This window comes from Microtus oregoni, unplaced genomic scaffold (assembly GCF_018167655.1).
Source record: "Microtus oregoni isolate MIOR12 unplaced genomic scaffold, Mior012 000008F_ref0000371, whole genome shotgun sequence".
NCBI lineage: Eukaryota > Metazoa > Chordata > Mammalia > Rodentia > Cricetidae > Microtus > Microtus oregoni.
Genome location: NW_024543067.1, coordinates 21409261 through 21424930, shown reverse-complemented (window position 1 = coordinate 21424930; position 15670 = coordinate 21409261). Strand labels below are relative to the sequence as shown.

General features: G+C 34.6%; 1 protein-coding gene across 1 annotated transcript in view; it reads right to left on the bottom strand.

Annotated features, from left to right (window-relative positions):
• Window positions 1–1760: 1760 nt before the first annotated feature.
• The window catches only part of Mmp16 (matrix metallopeptidase 16), a 193915-nt gene continuing 180005 nt past the window's right edge, over window positions 1761–15670 (bottom strand). Inside the window, exons 9-10 of the mRNA XM_041657221.1 lie at window positions 13918–14033; window positions 1761–11618 (exon numbers count right to left, since the gene is read on the bottom strand). Of these exons, the coding sequence (XP_041513155.1) occupies window positions 11284–11618; window positions 13918–14033 (451 nt within the window). The 3' untranslated portion in view covers window positions 1761–11283. The remainder of the gene's footprint in view (window positions 11619–13917; window positions 14034–15670) is intronic.

The following is a 15670-nucleotide window of genomic DNA, read 5'->3' as shown; positions in this document are numbered from 1 at the left end:
TTATAACCTTGTTAGGGAAGATGCTTGTGGCAGGAAGCAAGGGGAATTGAAAAATAAAATCTTAGATAGGCAAGAAGATGTAATATAAAAAAAATCAAGGAGAAATAGGATGTCAGAAATACTATTGAAGTTTATTGTATTGCTGTTGAGTGTTTATGCAGACAGTGTGACCAGAGGTAAAGGAAGACACAAGATAATCAAGATTTGATGGACAGGTAGCAAAAATTATCTAATACTGCAGATAAAATACAAAATTCAAGCAATATATCTCTTTTGAAAGAAAGAAAGAGTTAGTGGTGACCTTTCTTTTCAGTGGTTGATTTTACAAAAAGGAAAAATTAATCTTAATTAGTTCATCAAGTATGGATATTTTGTGTTGTAATAAGGAGCGGCGGGGCTGAATATAAATTTCACCACTCATTATAAACCTACAGCCCAGGAGATAGTGTAAAATAAAGATCAAGAACATGTGTATAGACTTGAATAAACTCATAATATTTGGTGACAAAAGTTGCCTATAATGGTAAGATTGGATTCGAATGCCTAGAATCAAATACCTGTTGTTCATTGACTATGAACCGGTGTGGCAGCGAGCTCTGAGGGTGGAAGAGGTAAGTAATATCCGTAGACTTACACTACTATCCAGGAGCTGTCTAGAAAAAGTACTAGTCGTAATGTAACTATTAGCCTTAAATACTGTGAGCAAGCCAAACGGGGTAGGAAATAACAAGTAGTTATTTTAATGAGAGAAATTTCACATACTTTAGAATAAATAGATCTAATGGAGAGCTGAAGAAAACAGAAAGATTAACATAGGAAAATAATTATATACACAATTCATTTCTAGGATTAAAATAAGGAAAGAGAATACCTGGAATGGAAGGAAAGTGGTGGGAGAGGTGGAGTCAGTTGTGAAGAGCTCTTGGTAACTAAAGTTACTAAGATATGAAAGTAGCAGAAGAAATCAAAGTGAGTTAAATCATGCAATTCAGTCTTCAAAAAGAGATGTAAAAGATGAAAGCATGGAAGTCATCTTAATAAACACATTCTTACAATGTGCTAGGCCTGTTACTAGATTCTTTATAAACTTGTCAGGGTATTACTTCTTCGAGAAAAATACTTGTCACATATGGATTAAAAGCATACAGTTAGGTTGGTCCTGGTGATAAATGAACATAAGCCCAGTAGCAGGTGACTAAGGCAGGAGGATTGAGAGGACAAGGTCAGTCTTGGAATCTTTCTCTTTGCTGTCATCTCTCATTCTCTCCCTGTGTGCTTGTGCAGATATAATTAATTTCTTGGTATACAGGTGGACATATTTTTGTATGAGTGAATGTCTTTTTACTTTACTCCCATTAAAATGTGTTATTCTTTGTAAAATTCAGATGGCCTTTATGATTTGGAGATGATTGATACACGGAAGAACTGGTTTTCAGAAAATGCTTAGTTCGGAATTTTTAAATACTACTATTGACTGTTTCCCGAAGAGTATTTAGCTGATTCTTAATTTATTCAAATGTTAAATTCAAAAGAGCTTATTCTTAGTTTTATTTCTGGGAGTTGGTTGCCTGTCTTTCTTTAATATAATAGGATTACTAAAAGAAAGAGAGCAGAGATAATTCTAGTCATGTGCACAACCTCAGGTTCAGATCACAGTACCAACAAGAAAAGAGAGAGTTCCACAAATGAAATTCTGCAAGAGACTCAGTATAAGACATAAAACAAAATTTAATTCAATTTACCTAACCCATGTTGGCATACAACTTTACGTAATAGCTTACATTTACTTCTTCAAATAGTTATTTTTCATACTTCTTGAGTCTCATAAAAAGTCATGTCTGCACTCATGACCACTTGCCTGAAAGTATGTGGTACAGCAGTACTCTTAGCGCCTTTCCTTGATCACAACTCTTTGCATACAATTAGTTGTATGCCAATCCTCCAGCTAATACGGCCAGTTAAAGATACTTGCTAATTCAGAAAAACATTTTTCAGCATTTTCAACTGCCTTTTCTTACTTAGGAAGCCAAGAACAATAAAGACTGATGCGATTGATCAGATTCTACGTGCTGGTCATAAATGAAAGCAAATCATGACTAAAACCACATATCTATGAACGATTTTTCGGTTTTCTTATTTATTGACATTTTTTTAAAATTACAGCACAATGAATTGATGGTCAATACAGAAGATGCAACAGTATAAAAAGCCTTTAAACCTTTCCTTAGGTTAAGACACTTACAGCAGACAAACACTGCCCCATCCAAACCCCTTCTGGAATGGAAATGAAATAAATATAAATTAATAAATACAAAACAAATAACTGCACAGCCCTCAACTCTTTGATTGCCATGGCACAAACCATGTTGATGATTCTAGCTTGTGACATTTGTATGGTTAAGGTTGCCGCAGCAGTCAAAGGGTTATAGCATTGTAAACATAAGTACATGGTGAAAATACTCAGTCATGTTACTGATCTATAGAATGAGATTAATAGCATGACCCTTGACCTTTAATGAGGCCTCATTATAAGGAGTCAAGGAGATAATAGCTTGATGAGCTATTACACAAACTAGGCAATCATTTTATTAACAATGTGCTATGAAGCTTTCATTGTACTAATAAAAGACAATTTGTGAATAAACACTGTTCAATACACTGGTCAATAAAATCAATGAAAAAATAATTGAAGCACCACAAAATTTTGCCTGATTATATCTGACAGTCATAATACACTTTAGCACCATTTATTTAGCCTTTTATTTGCACACAAACAAGCTTTGTGTTTGTCAGTAGAAGCAATCAGAAAAAAAATATGCCAAGTTTAAGATGGAATAAATGTATATAATTCTGTGTGGGCAAAACCATAACATTCAACCCTGAAAATCCACTGAGAAAATAAATGTGTCATTTCATGCCTTGTACATGGAAACGTACATGTTATCAAAACCTTAGTGAGATAATGTAGAGTACCATGTAAGAAACTCAGAGTTATATTTTCATACTCTCTCAGTAACTGACAACATTGTAGGCATTAAATAAAGGCTAAGATACAGTCAACCAAAAGACAACTGTCTAAAATCCTAATTTCCTGGCCTTTGTCTCTGCTTCATAGTCTAACGTTGTTTAATAAATCCTGTTTTACCTTTAATGCTTGATTCCTAATATCCACACTATATAAATGAGAGGTGATTTTCATAGGAAGCTATACAAAGCTAGGTGTTTACCTACAAGACAATTTTCCTCTGCAATTGCTTATATCTCATTTGGACTCTGAAGGTTAAATGCCTGTGTAATTATTTAAAAAAATATGGTATTTATTTGATAAATCATGAGAGCTTCTTTCTCTTAACCTGTCTAGTGAATATATATGTATAAACACACACATATATATATCATTTACTATATATTCCCCAAAATATGCTACCAGATAGCTTATATAGATATCACATATCTATATTCATTGTCAGTTATATTGATTCACTATTGGAATCAAGATAACAACATGTATTGAATTCTAAAAACACCTTAAAGATAAATACCACACTGGTGAAGCAGGCAAATTTCTCAATGTCAACAATATTTGATTTGTTTAAAAAATTAGACTATGAACTGATTATATTTTATGTTTTTATTAAAAATTAAGCTTGTTAAAAGTTTATATTAGCACAAAATTAAACTAGTAAACTCCATCCATTTAATTTCCATAATATAAAACCAAAAAATATTTTACTAAAATTAGATACATGTTAGGAAAAAATTTTAAGGACTTTTATGCATGAAGCAAATTTTTATGGGCAAGTCTCTAAATCCCCTGAAAACAGAGGTCCACCATAGAAATGCTGATATAGTCAAAAGCAATGCAGCAGAAGCCACATACATTATTCTTTTATTCTATCTATCTCTTCCTTATATATGCAATTTACCCCTAAAGGGAAATAAAGATTCAAGGCTGTAGGCATGCATTTCCTCCTGATGTACTTAAACACTACATTGTGATATTTACCATACTGTATATTTATACTTCATACATTCTCCCAAAATAAATTTCCATTGCTGTCTTATCAACAGATAACAGCAATTATACTCAGCATTTCATTTTTTTCAGGGGAAGAGTGCTATAAAAATATAAACCAATGCAAAAGTTTGGAATGCTATAAGGACTATGTTTTCTATGTAATTTATGATGGAAAATTCTGAGGAACACAGACATATCTCCAGGGTTTCACCTGTATGCTGCTAAATTCTGGTTTTCACAAAGAGAAAGAAAACATAATCTAATTAAAAAAACAATAAAATTGGGGAGAAAAAAAATGGTGACTGAAAGGAATCAAATAACAATCACAGAAGGGTGTGTGGAAAATGCTGACAGTCATCCACTCTTGATTAGAATCCATGCTTGATTGACTTTGAAATTTGTATCCATGAATATAGAAAGGAATAATATCATATATAATGAACATAGAATTCATATCATATATAAAGGAAGAAAATGACTATGCAACATAAATTCCTAATTTAACACAAAAATTCAAATTTACAAGGAGCAAGGAGTGAAGTGGTAATGTTATTTCAGTGTAGTAAAAAAATTATATTAGATAACCCTTTCATTACTACCGAAACTATTCATTTGAAGTATGTTTTATACTAACAAGTGGGCTATTGGTATACAGAAAGGGAATGAGATCCAGTGGGTATCACATGACAGCAAACATGCATTCTAGTGACTTCAAATAGACAGGGTACACAAGGCTTTATTCATCAGTATACTGAAAATACAGGCCAACACAGCAACACACATTCATAGAAATATTGCAAGTACAAGCAGCACCATCGCCTATCCCTTCCTGTCACACCTCACCATGGCATGTATCAAAGGCCTGTGCTGAAAACACTGTGCTTGCAATCCAGTCTAGCTACATATCAAATGCTAGAAAGAGGTCCATATGCAACTCATATATAGAGAAAAATGGTTTTTTTTAATATGAACAAACACAGGTGAAAGAAACTGTAGAAAATGTCTTTGTAAGGTACAGCTTTGTTTTGTTTGCTTGCTTTATTCTAGCTCACCATCCTTTCTTTTCATTTTCTCAGTGAAATAATAGTGATATCTTACTTTGAAGCTAAGTGTCATAGTGGGGAAGAGTTATATTTATATTTTTTCTTCCCTTCTTAAGGGCATAAATATTCAGCTCTGTGGCAGAGCGCATGGCAATGTCATGTGGATCAGCACAACACTCCAACTGGTGATGGGTTTTCCTTCATAGCCCAGTGTGCCCTTTCATAGAAGGGCACTTAGAGCACACATCTGAATTATATAATTAGCTCTATGTTAATATAAGAAAAAATCCAAGACATACTGCTTTTTAAATTGAAAGGCATAGAATCCAAGATCTCTCCACATATAAATGTCCTCCATATATAGCTTCTTATGCTTATGATGTACTGATCACAAGTACTGATTTTGCCCCATTTTCTTTAAAAAAAATCTCTACAAATGCCTGTGCAACCTTTGTTATATCACTAAACTTGTGGTAGTCTTCTATTACTACCTACTATTTATTCTAAAGAAATGGTATAGGTCATGTTCTGTCATTATTAGTTCATAGCCATGCTCAAACACTGAAAACTGCTACTTCTGATTTCTACCAGGAAATAGATGGGAATTTTGAAATATCACCAGTGATTTTCTCTGAATTTCTGTGAATATGTCAAGTCAGTCATCATTCTAGGTTTTCTGTACTATTGAATTCTATTTCAGAGTAGACATGTTGAAGGAGATATAATTAGATGTTATCAATCTGACCTCAAATATCTCAAAATCAACTTAAACATAGACCAATAGAAAGACAAGAGAAATGGTGTGAGTGGTGCATTATAGACATTTAGATCAGACTAGAACACTAAGGCAACTTTTGCTACTATGCCAAGTGTTTTGTGTTTTATGATTATTGAGGTAAATTTCTATCCTAGAGAACTGGCTTTTTTCACAGGGGTCTAACGGCCTTCTGACCGGGGTTACTTTTAACATTTTGGGTCTATGAGGCAAGGGGTGACTATCAGACACATTTACACAGTGACATCTACTGAGGACTGACTAAGTATATACATTGATACCATACTCGTCAGTGGTATGAGGAGCTAGAAGTTTCATTTTTTTCTCTATTATTTTTGTTCTTACTAAAATAAAACTTCCAGTTGTAATGTTACAGAGTGGTAAAGTATGACTTTATATTTTACAAAAGACTGGTTTTGAGCTTTTCCACTGCCCACTCTACTTATAAAATGTAGTTTTCACATGAATGATGTGGTACTATCCTTGGTTGTTAGTTTCTTTATTATACTAAGTTTAGCCTTTAAAGGGTACTTGTTTAAACTTTATGGCATAGTTCTCCTTTCTTCTTAGACAACAGGAAACCCATTACTAGAATCTGACACTTATTTCCTGTGTTTCTTTTACATCTATTGTGGAGGTGAATGCCACTGGAAAGAATGACAAGACTCGACCACATGAGTGGCTTGACCCCTTCTATGGTATCATAGCTTAGTAGAGACTGTATTTGTAGCTCTTTTCTATAGATCATCTGAATGTCAAACTTGTGGTTTCAATGGTACATTGTGTCTATGATATCTTGGAATATGCTCTTAAAGATTCAAAAATTAAACATTTTGCTGTGATTACTGTAAACATTTCCTCACCATCCCCAGGATTATTTCATTATATACTACAATCTCACAGACTCAAAACTATCAGCAAATCACTGCCTTTATTTGTTTCTGGAAATAAATACCCAATACCTAAAAATCTGATTATTTTTATGACTTTTGTGTAACATATCTATTCAAGTATAACATCTATTCTTCTTCAGAGAGCACATTGAGTTCAATTAATATGGGTACACCAGTTACTCAGTTGTAAGGTCCACATGACAGGAGTCAAAATTTGTGCCATATTAGAGATACCAACACAATATGGAGAACTTGAGAATATTACATTACTCTTCCTAGAATCCAATATATACACCCTCTTTCAGATATCAGAGTGGGCAGTAGAATCCGGGCAATGTTCTTTTAGCCACTACATTACATTGCAATCATTCACAGAAATGAAATACAAATAAATGTACAGTATGTGAAAAGCCAAATTATGTGTTATAAAAGAGATTGTAGGCAGCTCAAGTAACAAAGGTAACATTTTCTTATTTTAGTAAAGATGTCTCTATCTTTTAATACTCAGTAATTGTTTTTGGTGATTATTATTTAGTAATTTATTACATTTGCTTGAGAAAAGCCTTGCTCTCTGGTTAGGAACAGAAACTCTATTTGCTAGTATTATCTATTGTTCTCTAATTGAGCTCTGTAGACTTTGCCATGTCGGTGAACATCTGTCTTCACCCTGTTGTGGTTGCCGTCTACAGAAAACTTTGTTCTCAGATGGATTAGCAGGTATCTAAAAATTACAGCTTTCTTTACACAACTGATGCAGAACTACTGCTTTATAAAACAATTGAACTGGTCATCTATCTTAATATTTCACTTCATCTGATTAATAATGTATAGAGAAACAATATTTATCTGAAATTGTAAACTATAAATTCATTTTATGTAAAACCATTACCTTGTTTACAGTTGTCTTCAATATTTGGTAAAGTAATAAAAATAATGAAACAGATGAATTATTTATGAAAATGAATATGTTCATTTCAGTTTTGGAAATAGTAGGTCTGAGCTTTTCATGTTCCTAATTTAGAAATGACAGAAAAAGACTTGTTTGATTGCACGTCTTCACTGATATTGAGCTGACATTATGTTCTTTATGCAGAGAACTTCTTTTTTAAATTTTTAATTGTTATTTTCATATAATAGATTAATTAACCATTTTTATTTTCCTGCTTTCTTTAGCACTGCCATATTTCTCTTTTCTTTCTTTTTTTTTTTGAAAATAAAAAAAAAAACAAATCCCAAGTGTAAGAAGAGTCAGCAACCATATGAATGTAGTGCCTGGCACACAATGAACAAAGGAACCCCAGTGTTTTTTTTTATTACATCATACTTAGCTCTTATCATTTATCATCTTATAAATGCCATAGTCAAGATAATAGACATATAAACCTTTTTTAAAAGTACATAGACTTCTCATATTCAAGGCAACATAACCCAAATCATATCCATAATGTTTGCCATAACTCAAGCAAAATGAAGATTCCTTCCTTTTCAATGCTATGGTTATTTTCTAGCCCTTATGTACTTACAGTCTTGTGATGAATCAGGATACTGTGGTGAATGAGTAAAGAGGCAAGAGATTGCTTATTCGACTTCTTTTTTTGATTTTAGAGAGAAAAAAAAAGGTTGAATGTACGTTGGTGGAGATTCTCAATGATTTGCACACGTCCCAAAATCTTACAGTTCCTCACTTCTATCATTAGAAAAAAGCTTCCAGTCATTTTTTTTCTTGACATCAAGATTCTGAAAGGATTAAACCCTCTAACAAGCAAACACTGTATCAACAGGCTTATGTATACGGTCCGCCATGCTCTGCAGAAACTAACTATAATATTAGCATCATCTAGAAAGGAAGTTCTGAAGTAGAGATACAGGGCTGATCCTTGTCCTCCCCTTTCTTATTGACCCTTACGTTCAAAATCTTTGATGTCCTGTTGAAGTCCAAATTGCATTTCATAATGCGATACTACAAAACCATTCCTCTTTTGTAACTGTTCTTTTTGTCTTAGTCTTACAGGATATATGCTCAGATTGTAGGAAACACCAGCTTGCAAGGCTTTTCAGCATGCCACCCATGACTAGAAAATATTTTCCCCAACCAAATCATAAACATGTAGTTTAACCAAAAGGCATTCTAATTTTCATGCTATGTTGAGTATAAATATAAATTCAAGGCAGCCAAACTATCCATTTCCAAATAAGAATGTATACCTACACTCATTAAAAATCATCTGGAAATGTGTATTATTAGCAAATGAGTAAGAAATTTTCACTAGTATAAAATTCCTGCTTTATATAAAAGCCACACTGGCCATTCAAGTATTTGAGGTTTTTTTTTTTCCTATTTTTTTTGTAATTTTTACTAAAATGATGAAATTAAGCTTGAAATTAAAGAAAAAAATTAAAAAATACCTCTACCTATAGGGCATCTTCAGAGTGTGCATGTGGAGAGCAAAGCGTCCAACTGCAGATCCAATACCCAAACTCTCTCTCCACGCTAAGGAAACAGCTCTTGCTTACTAGGTCTTAGAGAACAACAATCCAATGGAGAAGCAACACCAAATTTCCTTCAGCTTGTGCCAGTTTGCAAGTTAAAGGGCAAAGGGCAAAGACACAGAACAGGACTCTTCAGGGAAAATTTTCACAGAAGACAATGTTTAAGTTGTTGTTAATGACAGTCAACAGATCAATATCAAGTTCAAGGCAAGCTGTTCATTGTTTCAAAAGCTAATCCCCTCCAAAGCTGGCTTTCACACAAAGCCAATTGTCTGACTTGTGGGGTGCTTTCCTTCTGACCATCTCTAATAAGTTCACAGCCCAGTGGCTGTAAAGACTTTCACTGCAAGAAGCAGCTCCTAAAATCAATAGAGGTCTGTCAGTTGCTGACTTTTCTCTAGGAAAAAAATATTGATACAAACCTGCTCTGCAGGTCACATTAAAATGACAATACTGCTGTTAGGACAAATTACACTCAACAATGGAATGCTTTGGTGTCTCTTGGCTCTGTCAGTGATCAAATGGATGGCTAAATGCCACAACCCACACCAACCCTTTGAGAACTATGGCTGACATGCAATTGGTAATGCATTGGAAGGTATTCATGCAAACTCAGAGTCATTGTTTTAATTCTTTTTTAACCCCACAATGCTAACTGGATATTTTATGGCAAATTGAATTTTCATGCAATGGAGTTTAAATAAAAAAAAATTCAGTGTGTCTGAAGAAGAAAAGGCTTAGAGGTTCTTCTAACCAATTATTCAAATAAAATTTCACTCTCATAAGATATTGTTAACAAAATATCTTTTTTTATTTGCCAGAAAAATTTTGGCAAGTCACATCACTATTGTTTGTTATAAAAGTATTTATGGGTCGCTGTCAGTCATTAAAGAATTACATAGGATTTAAGGTATGCTTTACACATCTGAACTTGTTGAACCTGTGATGGCTTTCACTGTTGGCCAGTTCTACCAGTGTGACCAGACCGCAAGACTGATCCACATGACTCTTGAGCCTGGTCTGATAGTTCTCAAAGGGTTACACCGATGTACGACCAGAGTCGCATGTCTTTTAAAAGTAACCATCACTTAATGACGTCAGAGACACACTTGTTCCGCTCTGCTTTCTGCGGAGTATTGCTGACAGACCAATGGAAGGCCTGGAACAAAGGCCTGACACAACGAAGAAGAACATCACAATGATGTTGGGTCAGGAGGCAAGAGGGGGTTCAGAAAGATTTCAAAACAATCAAAAGGTCCTGTTGGAAAACAGCTATGAGTATGGAGGTGATGAAACGCTGTGGACATAGCTGAGAACAGCTGTAGAAAACGAAAAATGCATGTATTATTAAGGCTGTTACTATATTGCAGATATTTTGGCCCCTTGTTTGTTGGAAAATGGCTGTCCCAACAGTCTAGAGTCCTGCATGTCTGTTCCAGATCTCCCACCTGAAAAAAACGATGTGCAGGAGACTATCCATAGTGGTCACAGAGCTATCTTCTTTGGAGACAAAGCTGTTTTGGGTCTTCACACTTTCCTGAAAGTTCATTTATGGATTTTGTGTTGTTTTTAAAACTCTTTCTTCTTTTGCCTTAAAGCAAAAACCTAATGGGTTTTCTGATTTGCTCTTTCTCTCTCTCTCTCTCTCTCTCTCTCTTTCTCTCTCTTTCTTTCTCTCTCTCTCTCTCTCCCAGAAATGGGCTCAGATTTCAGAAGGAAAAGTATTTTTAAAAAATTAAGAAGAAACTTTTCTTCTATATTTCCTCTTCTTCAGTTAATCCTGAAATGTTACTGGGCATTGAGCGTGCAGAGGAAAGGCCTACAACAGAATGACAAAGAAAGACAGAGGACTGAAGAACAGCAGATACTGTGCCTCTTGGAAGCTTCTCCATGAATGTATTTCCACTCATGTGCAGGACCAGGAACCCTCTAGGTTTGGAAGGTCAGCCCCGAATCAGGCTGCCACAAGCCTGCTCCTAACTAGGAAACAGCATAACAGCTCTTGTCTTGAATCTCAAGTTACCACAAACTCCTGGAAAAGAAAGAAAAAAAGAAATCCCTACATCACACCCACTCTTGCATAGAGCGTTTACAGTACAGTATGTGGCGGGGTGTTCCTTTCCTCTTGAACTGGAACACAGTGTAAACCAATACAAGAAGGCATAAGGCCAAGATGCAGGGAATGACAATAGCTATGGCTTTCACAGTGCTGGCTGTGTTGTCCAGTTTGATGACAATGTCTACATCATCTGGTGGACTGAGTCCTTCTTTATCTCTGTCTGCTGGTCCATCACAGCCCATAAAATCCTTGAGGATGGATCTTGGATACCCAGGTTCTACTTTGAGTATCTGGTTGTTGAATTTCCAATACTCCTTTCCTTTGTAGAAATAGGTAAAGCCTGGGGAGAAAACATACATACACAGATACTACTTATTTGTGATTGTGTATATGCACATGCTAATGAAATAGACTACTTCCCAAAACATGTGTTTTAAGATCTTAAGTCCTTTCAATTTCTAAAGGAAAAAAAATAACAAAAAAACACAACCTTCAGTTCAACTGTATTACAAAGGCTCTAGCTGCTGTATTCCAGGAATTGAACCTTTTCTCTCTATTTATTTATTTATTTATTTATTTATTTATTTATTTATTTCCTTCCTTCCCTCCTTCCTTCTCACCTTTCTCCCCTTCTTCCATGTGTCTCTTCATACTTGAGAAAGGGTCTAAGTATGACCCCCAAGCAGGGATAGAACTCTTTAGAGAGAGTGGACTGGCCTCAAATGTAGGACAATTGTTTCTCTTGCTTCAGGCTTCCCAGCGCTTGAGTTTCAGTTGTATGCCATCAAGCCTGGCTTGTAAGTTCTAAATTTAAAAAGTCCTGTGCCTAAAATACATGGTGGCAGGTTATCTACACCCATTCCTAAATGTGGACTGTAAAGACAGTGTCATCCTTTTTTTTTGAGGGGGGGATGGAGGGCTTATAGGAGTACTATCACATATTCATATCAGAATCATGATATTAACTGTTATCATGGAATTTTGGATTGCTTGAAAAATCAAACCATTGCTGATCCTCAAACTACCACTAAGGAGACTGTTTGATATAGAATAAATAAGTTTCTTACCTAATCGCACCTCAGGGCACATTCTCAACATCTTAGTATCAGTATATTTTGTGCTCTTCTTAAATAAGAGGTTACCCTCTGTTATTTGGAGAAGTCATAACACATTGTAGGTATTTTATTTTGTCTATTGGTAATTTTAACAAGCAAGCATGTATTTGTAGCATATATGCACTAACCTCATTTCTGGCTATAATTCATTTCTCCTTTGTCTTTTCTCCATTTGTTATTTCCATTTGTCATACCTACTTATCCTAAACTTGTGCCCCTAAGTACACCTTATGGAAATTTAAAATTTATTATTAATTTTTAGGAATAATGGGAAAATAAATCAGTATTTTATCTTAAAATGACTGAGTAATAATTCTAGTTCATCTATGAAGAGTTAAATAGGAAGTTTCAAATAATTCAGTAATCTATGATGCAAAATATTGTGGTTAAAAATAATAGATGTTTTAAGCTCCTAACATACCTTGTGAATTTTCTTAAAGATATTTTCCAATATTTTAAGATGTGTACCCAGTGAAGTTTCACATTGTGCTACTTGGACTTGGTTCTTGTTTTTAGGTAAAACTAAAAACTAAAACAAACAAACAAGCAAAAACACAAAACAGCAACAAGAACAACAACAAAAAAAACCCCTAAAAACGCTGCAGTAATTTAAAAATATATTTAAAGAGTTACCTATTTTGAACAGAATGTTACAGCTTAAGTGTTCAAAATTATGATTATTATTGTATGTTACTGTCATGGAAGAGTTACATTGTTAAAAGCACTGTTTTTATCTTTCTTAACTGTTCCAGTATTAAGAAGAATTAATCTTTTGTGTTTATTGTTTGACAGATACCGAGGTAAAGAGGCAAATACATATGACTAGGATCAAATAAGACTTAAGTACTTTCCCACAGCTAGAGCTATAACATATGACTGCTTTGTAAACACCACTGGGCAAATGGGGGTCAGTCCTGAGATGAAGAATTCTGCAAACTCAGGAAATTTTAGGTATGACGTATAGGTCATCATCGGTTACTTCATATTGGAAGTTATTTGGTTCAGTGCTGTAAAAGTCTGTAGTGGCTTTTAACTTGGAAGTAGAATTATTCAGTCATAGCGACTTGCCAATGAAAGCAGGAGCATACAGATTCAATTCATCCTGCAAGGGAACTAGTATCACAGTAATGACACCCTGTGTACTTTATTGAGCAAGTCTGGATGAGAAATGCTGAGGAACTGTCAAATAGCAGACTATGAGATGACCACAGACGAAAAATGCCATTGATTCAAAATTAGATCTTCAAATTTGGTGAAAGTACTGCTTATGGCTATAAATAGGAGAGTAACAGCCACAAGTATCCTCATCTTAAACTTAAATAAATATAAATAAATTAAATTGAAACTTCCCAGAGAGTAATATTAGGTGTCAATTCTTAAGAAGAAAAAATATAAATAGAAATTATATATATGAATATATATATAATTCATAACTCTAGCACAATAATTTCTAATTATTTAATTTAACATAAAACAATGTGATATTAAAATTGCAAACTCAGCAGCTGAGTCTGTGTTGTGTACCATTTTCTTTGTGCACAAAAGCTCCCTGAGGTGATTCAGGGATCCCCTTCCAGATGGTGATGGGCTTGGGATAGCCAGGGTCCATGGTTTTCATTTCTTCACTATATCTCCAATATCTAAAATTGAACAAAAACAATAATACATATATGAAAAAATTACTCATGGAAGTATACATTTTCATAAATGCTTGCTGTATGCTTATGTACCTCTTAATTTAAAAACAGATTAAAATCACTGGAATACAATTTAACATAAAAATTATTCTCTGTCTTCTGCACTGTATTATTATCTATATCCTTCATATGGTAAAAGTATTCAATATTTTAAAGTTATTAATCATAGTAAGTGCATAAAGCTAGCTAAGTAGACCTTTAATCCATAAGGTTGCAACCAGCCATCATGTATGCACCTATACACGCACAGATGGACACATATACATGTTTAATCTTGATGGTCCTAAAGCTATAATCCTGACCAAAACAGACAAGATCTTGCTTTTATTAACATTGGAGTTTTAGACATATGATTATATATACAACAAATGTAATCATCAGTGAAGATGTAAAATTGATAGAAGCTATTAACTGCCACAAAGAGAACAAGGCATAAAATGTTATAAATATATAAAACATTAGAAAGCAAGTCCTTTGTGGAAAAATTGATATATGAGGCAAGAAATGCAAGGGACAGCAACTATGGGAGGAACCAGTGAGGGAGCAGAAGAAAGACAGCAGGAGATAGGGGACAGGAGAGAGCAGAGAGGGGGGACAGGAGAGAGAGAGCAGAAGAGAGGGGACAGGAGAGAGAGAGCAGAAGAGAGGGAGCAAGAGAGGGGACAGGAGTGAAGGAGGAGGAGAGAGGGGTCAGGAGAGAGGGGGTAGCAGTGAGGAAGCAGGAGAGATGGGACAGGAGAGAGGGGCAGGGAGGGAGCAAGCCTGAGTAGTGATCAGAGACTGTCTAGGTTGGAGTGCTGAGAGAGGAACTAGTTAGTACACTCTAATGGTTAAGGTTAATTCTCAACTTGATGGACATCTAACTAGATCTCTGGGCATTCTTAAGGGATGTAAATTTTTTAATCACTCTAATTGTTGGTGTGTGTGAGTATTCTCTGAGGAGGGGACCCTGGCAGTATAAAATAAAGAATACAAGTAAAGAATTGTAGAGGCTGGCTTTCTTTTCTTTACCAGCAATGCAATGTGACCAGTTGCTTTAGTCACACAATGCTTTTACTTTGCCTACACAGTGATTGAGTGTTTGAAACGTTAGACAAAATAAATTCCCTACTGAATTACTTCTGCCAGAGTGTTTTTTTAATCACAGCGACATGAAATGAAACTAGACATAATCTAAAGATCACTTTGAGTAAATATTTCATAGAATTTAAACTCATACAAGAACCAAGAATAATTTGGGGCATGGAAAATAACTAACTAATAGCATGGATGTGAAGAACATATTTCCCCCACACACATATTCAACATATAGATGGAAGAACATACATTGCAATTGGTATAGGATTAAAGTTTATATAAGATTTTTATTTGCATGATAAATAATGGACCATCACACATGCACTCATTTGCAGATGATATAAATGTAAGATAAAAGTGAATTGTAAAGGGCTAAATTAGAATTATGGGGATAATTTAAAGTCCTACGGATAACATTGTTGGGACTAATGAGTCCTGGCCTTCAGCTGCTCTTCCCTCCTAGAACCTTCTAATTGAAGTTACTAGAAGCTGTGCCTAGTTAG